Source organism: Medicago truncatula, chromosome 2 (genome assembly GCF_003473485.1).
Source record: "Medicago truncatula cultivar Jemalong A17 chromosome 2, MtrunA17r5.0-ANR, whole genome shotgun sequence".
Taxonomy (NCBI): domain Eukaryota; kingdom Viridiplantae; phylum Streptophyta; class Magnoliopsida; order Fabales; family Fabaceae; genus Medicago; species Medicago truncatula.
The window spans coordinates 16,856,026-16,863,149 of NC_053043.1; the positions used below are offsets into that span (position 1 = coordinate 16,856,026).

At 32.0% G+C, this 7,124-nt stretch overlaps 1 protein-coding gene across 1 annotated transcript; it reads left to right on the forward strand.

Annotated features, from left to right (window-relative positions):
* The first annotated feature begins 1,406 nt into the window (after positions 1-1,406).
* LOC11438753 (plant intracellular Ras-group-related LRR protein 6) lies at positions 1,407-4,789 on the forward strand. Its single transcript, XM_003595064.4, has 3 exons — positions 1,407-1,730; positions 2,317-2,486; positions 3,826-4,789. The coding sequence occupies exons 1-3, from the start codon at positions 1,497-1,499 to the stop codon at positions 4,481-4,483; spliced, it is 1,062 nt and encodes a 353-aa protein (XP_003595112.1). The 5' UTR covers positions 1,407-1,496; the 3' UTR covers positions 4,484-4,789.
* Positions 4,790-7,124: the final 2,335 nt, after the last annotated feature.

The following is a 7,124-nucleotide window of genomic DNA, read 5'->3' on the forward strand; positions in this document are numbered from 1 at the left end:
TGTGTGTGTGTATATATTCACGAGGTTGAAGAAAGAAAATAAAAATATTTGGTATCATTAAATGACAGCATTAATAAAAATATTTGTGAGGTTGTGATGATTAAACAATATTGAAATTAAATATATAAGTGATAAAAAGATAATAAAAATCTTTTGAAAAAAAGATAATTAAATTAAATGGAACTGTTCAAAAAAAATAAAATAAAATAAAATAAAGTTAAATGAAAAGAAAATATATTGAAATATAATATTTAAAAATAAAAGAAAAGGTTCTCAGCGTGAGTTGAAAAGAGTTACTTGCGAAATATATTGTCGAGAAGTAGTTTTTTAAAGTAGCATTCAACAACTTTTGGCCAAAGCTCATTCCATTCAATTCTATGCATTAAAAAATGTTCCCTTTCTAGTAAGTACTTAATTGATATTGTGTTTAACCTAACTTCTTTTTAAAAATGTAGAGAAGTAAAAAAAAAAACCGGGTCAAACGGTATCTTAATCTCCCACAATGGCAGTGTAGAAGCAACTGAATTTGGGAGAAAAAATTGGAAAATTGTTAAAAGTATTTAAAAATATAAAAATTGGAAAATAGTTAAAAAAAATGGTGAGGTAGCACTCAACCAAGCAACACTAAAAAAAATTATATGCATCAGCGTAACAAAAACACAGACAGACGGACATAAAATATTACTCTAAACGTTAATGTGTGTGTAAATATTTGCGAGGTTAAAGAAAGGAAATAATAGTATTTGGTATCATTAAATGACAGTGTGAATAAAAATATTTGTGAGGTTGTGATGATTAAACAATATTGAAATTAAAGTAATTGATAGTGTGTTTGACCTAACTTCTCCTTAAAAATGTAGAGAAGTTGGAAAAAAGTAGGATCAAGCGATACCTTACTCTCCCACAACGGCAATTTAGAAGCAACTGAATTTGGGTTAAAAAATTGAAAAATAGTTAAAAAAATAAAAATTATAAAAGTTATTAATAATATAAAAATTATAAAATAATTAAAAAAAAATGGTGAAGGGCAAAATGGGAAATGCACCCTAAAATGATGAGGTGGCATTAACCACACCCCATTAATAGGAAATTACTAAAATACCCCTCCAATGAGCAAAATGGTAAAATTCTAGGGACTTACTTTTATAATATACTAAGTAGACATAAACCAGTGTAGATTTTATCATGTATAATGTAAGCAAATACGCAGCCATTGACTTTATTTTCTGACTTTAGCATACTATTAAACCAAAATTAATTAATTAATAGATAAGTAATGAAATGAAATGAGAATAGAACGTGGCTTAGCACGCAAACCCTGACTATACGGTTCTCGTACTTTCATAATACGTCACTATACAAACCCTTAATCCTCATCCGTACATATATCGTTTACTTTCTCTTATCATCTCTCTCTCTCTATAAATCTCCAACTTTCTCTTCCATCTATTTCACAAAATCTAGCTAGCTAGCTTCTCTCATATATCAACTAAAATATGTATGCTTTGGATCAATTTCAGCTTCTTCATCAGGATCATCAGATGACAATGAAGATGGATCATATGACAACAAGGAAGAGAGAGACAAAAAAGACGTCGCCGTCGCCGCCGAGGGAGGAAGATAAAGTTCATGTTGTGGACTTGCATGGCATGTCTTTGGACTCACTTCCAAAACTTTCTCTTGATTTAGCTATTATTTCCAAGCTCAATTTATCTAACAATAATCTCCAGGTACAATCTCCATGTTTGACAAAATCACAATTAATTTAGTACAATGCAATTTTGTGTAAGTTTTGAAGTTTAGGTCTTTTCATCAAAATTGTTGTACAATGCAATTTATACAATCACAATTAATATATATGATTGACACTCATGATGAGATCAATAGCTAGGAATAGGATGCACTAGAGAACCAAAATCTTGGATGTAGATCCAAATCTTAAAATCATAGTGGTTTAGCTGTCCATAACAAATAGAATAATCATTTTTGAAGGGAAAATAGCATAATCTTGTACTACTTGGATTTTTTTGATAAGTATCTGGTGCAACTAGTATTAGTATATGTTCATTTTATTAAGTCTAAAAAATATATTTGATTAAGACATATTTAACTTAATATATTAGATGTAATATAACGGTTAGCTTTGATATATACAGGTATCTTCTTCCAAATTGATTGAATATCTTTTTTTTTATGAACATTAACATTTATTTTTATGAACAATTAATTGAATATCTTTTTTTTATGAACAATTGATTGAATATCTTATTATATAAATTATTTGATATGAAATAACAATTTAACTATATATAACAGAACATTCCGGAGTCATTAACAGCAAGATTATTAAACTTGGAAATGTTGGACGTGCACTCCAACCAGCTTAGATCCCTACCCAATTCCATTGGTTGTCTCTCTAAACTCAAAGTTTTGAATGTCTCTGGAAACTTCATCCAATCCCTCCCTGCAACCATTGAGAATTGCAGGTTTATTTTCTTAATTTCTCTTTATGATTTTATTGATAATTAAATATATAATAAAATTATCCCATGCTATAACTTTTTCAATTTTAAGTGTTACTCATATCAAGTTATTGTTAGAGATTATTTTAGAAAGTTTGACAGCGGATGTCAACGGATGCGGTCCATTTACATGCCTAGGCTAGATATACATGTTTTTAGTTGTGTATAGGTGTTGTTATTTTCTTTCAGCATACATATGACTTTTCAAATTTTGAATGTTGACATTATTACTAGAACATCCATGTTCATTATTGTGTTTTGCATAACAAATATTCAACTGATTTGTGAATCTATAAAAAAAAAATTAATTTTTTTTTGTCTATTTTCACAAATTTATTAAGATCTAGAAAATAGATTAATTATATCCTTTTTTTGAGTAAGTAGATTAATTATATCTTATCAAGCTAATCAAATTTTTGTTTAACAGATTAATTGCTATTACTTTTCAAAAAAATATTAATTGCTATTAGTTAACAACTCAAACAAGTTATCTTTTTTTCTTGTGATTTTTCAAACAAGTTATCTAATAATCTCTAATTAAACATAATCATATTTAATTTTCCCATGAACCATGCAAACCAAAGACTTATCAACAAATTACATTTGATGTAGGTGTCTAATCATATTTCAATGAATATCTAGTATTCACATTTTAGTTTCACCTAATGAAGTCATGCAAATAAAAAAGTAACAAAAACAAGAGAAATTGACTTTGATGTAAATTGATATATTTTTTATTAATGTTTTAAAAACTGGATTGTAGATCTAACAGACAAAACCTCCAAATTCTGGTTTAACAAATAAAAAAAGATTATTAAAAAAATAAACTGTTTGAACTAACCATGATTAAAAATCCGGTCCGATAGACTTTTATTCTTGTTTTTTTTTTTGGGGAGACTTTGTATACTTGTTTTGCAATGATATAATATAAATACCCCCATCATGAATTTCTCGTTTTTAATTGTCTCTCTCTTAAAAAATATATTTAATTGCCTCAAATTTTCAATTCTAATCAAGAATTTCTAGACCCAACATCACAAAATCAATATTGTAAACTCTACGCATATTATATCTCTAAACCTACCAACTAGATATTGATTGAATAATGCCTGCATGTTTCACGTCTTTATAAGGCTCACATCTATGTCACCATTATTATATGATAAAATTGGAGTGCAATTGTGCCAAAAGCTTAAAGGGTTATGTGTGTTACTATTACATATCATTGTTGATATTGATTATTACACAATTTTTCTTTCTTTTTTCTAACATGCACGTGTGCATATGGATTTTGATCCACCAGAGCCTTAGAAGAACTGAATCTCAACTTCAACATGTTGAGCAAACTTCCAGACACAATAGGCTTTGAGCTCATAAAACTCAAGAAGCTTGCAGTGAACTCCAATAAGCTGGTGTGTCTTCCTAGATCCACCTCTCACATGATGACTCTTATGGTTCTCGACGTACGTTTGAACTGCCTCAGGAGTCTCCCCGACGACCTTGAGAACCTCGTCAATCTTGAAACCCTGAATGTGAGTCAGAATTTTCGGTACTTGGAGTCATTGCCCTACTCCATAGGACTCCTCTTGTCCCTAGTTGAACTAGATGTTAGCTACAACAATATCAAAACATTGCCCGACTCCATCGGATGCCTCCAGAAGCTCCAAAAGCTAAGTGTGGAGGGAAACCCACTCATTTCGCCTCCACAGGAGGTGGTGGAGCAGGGATTGCATGTGGTAAAAGAGTACATGTGCAACAAAATGAACTCAAGCCATCATATCCCAACCAAAAAGAGATGGTGGATGGTGAAATGTGGGACCTTCAATGGAGAAATGAAACGTTCAGAACATAAGGGTTTCCACAAGCTTCATTATCAACCCATGAATGGTCTTGCTTCACCAGGCTTCATGGGGAGGTTGTCGCCTCTTCGTCTCTTCTCACCCCGTCGTTCCTTAAGTTGAGAAGCCACAAAAATAATTTTGTAAATTATCTGTATATAATCCTTGCCAGTTGATTAGTTTTAATAGCTGTGTTGCTTTTGAATTCAAACAATCAGGATATGGCTACTGTAAAGGTGAATAATTGCTGGTTAGAGATATGCATGCAGAAAATGTACGTGTGTATCATGGATTTGAAAATGGTGGGTCTGTAAAACTAAGTAAACATGTTCATGTGAAACTTCTGATGTAATATTTTTTTTTTTGAAGAATTCCTCTGATGTAATTAATAGCTCATAACGGGTTCATTTTATACTTCTTTCAGTTTTACAATCTGATGCACAAACTCTAATTTTTAACGCATTGCTAGTTTGTGATTAAAGGTTCAACATATGTTTGTTTCAAAAAACAAAAAAAAAGGTTGAAGGTCCGTTCTTCACTGCATATAATCATCCATAATGGAATGAGAAATTCTACCACAACATGAATCGGTAAATTGCAGATGTATTTGTATGAGAAAAACTCAGTAAAAGTAGCAGACTATAGCAGTTCATACATGTTCGGAACAAAGGGCATGTTTCCAAAACATGGAGATCAACGGTAGCCACGATCGTGGAATTACTTACCCGTGGGATGATTAGTAAAAAAGAGGAAGAAGTATGCACACTACCAGAACAAAAAACCAATCTCATCAGTTCAGATATCCATTTGTTCAAACATCTGGTCTTCGACTGTGTTAACAGAATTATACAAACACTAAGCAGAGGCATGCAGCTCAAATACATGAAAGATCAACATGTCTACAAATCCGAAAATACTTTCCCATGGAGCAAATTTATCATTAGCACTTCAAAAAGAATGCAACCAAGTTTCTTGAATTTAGCTACGTGTGTATCATATAAAGAACATTGAAGACAGAGGTATACGTATCAAACTTGGATTTTGTTTAATTTGCAAAAGTAAAATGTTTGTGCACCGTGCATAAGCGTTTTCACCATTGGATTATTAAGTTTCATCACGACTCATATTACTTAATGATGAGATTTATAGATTTAATGGTGGAAACTAACTTGTGCATAATGCAATGATTGTCTCACTTTTGCACCATAGAGTTGGCCTATAACACATGACAGAGTATCTTTGTATGTGTATTTTGAAAATATACGAGAATACAAAAGAGAAAATTCAGTCTTAAGAGAGAATAAAGACAAAGATATGAGAAAATTCAGTGACAGCCAAATGGCATGAAAGCAATAAAAAGAGAATGAAGAAAGTGATAGAACTATTAAGAGGGAAGGGAAGATAATAGAAGAGAAAAAGGAATGAAGTAAGTTGAGAATGGGAGAAAACCAGACCTCTTAAATTGCCTGGGATACTTTATTTTCTATGGTCCTTGAGATTTTCAAAACCTTTTATGCAGTTTTCTGCTACTGATATTTAACCATATGAGTAACCAAAGTTCAGTAATTAATACAAACACTTTAACCATATCAGTAACCAAAGTTCAGTAATTAATACAAACATTCACCACATTATATTCCAATTCTATCACCAATGCACCTCAACCACGTAAGCTAATCTAAAGTTTAAACCAAAAATCTTTCAATTTTTTTTTTGGGTTACACTAACGAGAGAGGCCTAATAAGACTAGGTCTGAGATGCAGAGTTGTCGTCATATGACCAAGAGATCATGGATTCGAGTTTTGGAGTTAGTCTCTTGCAAAATCAAAGTGAAAATATATGCAAAATCCAATGAGTCTAACTCTTTCCTAGACGCACTATTACTGGAGATTTATATAGCACTAAGTTGCCATAGTTTCACAAAACAAACAACTACAAAATATTAAAAAATCGTAGAAAAAGAACTGAAAATATCCTTTGTATTAATGGTGTTAACCCCTTGAAACTACCAGCCTCTCCATTCCACCTCAAAGAGGAAAGAGTCGCCCGCTACAACCTTTCCAACCTTCTTCCCCAAGCTCTTAGCCTCACTGTCAGAGACAATCAGTGGGATATCTGAAGCACCAACACCGACAACCTTAACTATATATATTTAACTGCTCAAGTGCCCCTATGGGTTCTTTTGTATTTTAAAAACAAAGCCACGAGTCCATCTCTTGTTTCCAAAATGGATTATTTTTTAAGGGTAAAAATGCAAGGTCAATTGACACACCTGAGCCTCAATAAGGTTTTTGCAGCATCGATATGGCAGCATCTAATATGATGAACTTTTTCTTATAGAGAAAGAAACTGCTCCACTTAAGTCAAAGTACCAATGTATAATAAACTAGAGAGAGGCAAAAGAAGATCCAGAAAAAACAAACTAGAGGCAAAGCAGTCTCAAGGGGTTCCATCCTGAGATCATGTTGTCTCCAAGATACTTGGTGCCATGCGATCCAAGGCTATGTTACTAAATTAATAAATCAAAAGAACTACCAAAAACTACCTTTCCTTAATCACCATTGAAATGAGAAAAGAAAAAAGTACGCTATCACCCTTACAGTTTTATTCTATGCTTTCAGAAGTATGAACAGGGTATTATACATTCATGTCCCATCTACATTGGAGTCTCACACCTCCTAGAGTTATAGGCCTGGTTTTAGGAGTGTTGCCCTTTACATCGAGTGATATCAAAGCCTATTTTGCTTCAACAGTCAATGTAATG

Excerpts from the sequence above, each read along its gene's own strand:
- LOC11438753 (XM_003595064.4), top strand. The coding sequence starts at position 1,497 with ATGTATGCTTTGGATCAATTTCAGCTTCTTCATCAGGATCATCAGATG. Across the intron at positions 1,731-2,316 it reads TATCTAACAATAATCTCCAG|AACATTCCGGAGTCATTAAC; the intron begins GTACAATCTCCA and ends TATATATAACAG. Across the intron at positions 2,487-3,825 it reads GCAACCATTGAGAATTGCAG|AGCCTTAGAAGAACTGAATC; the intron begins GTTTATTTTCTT and ends TTGATCCACCAG.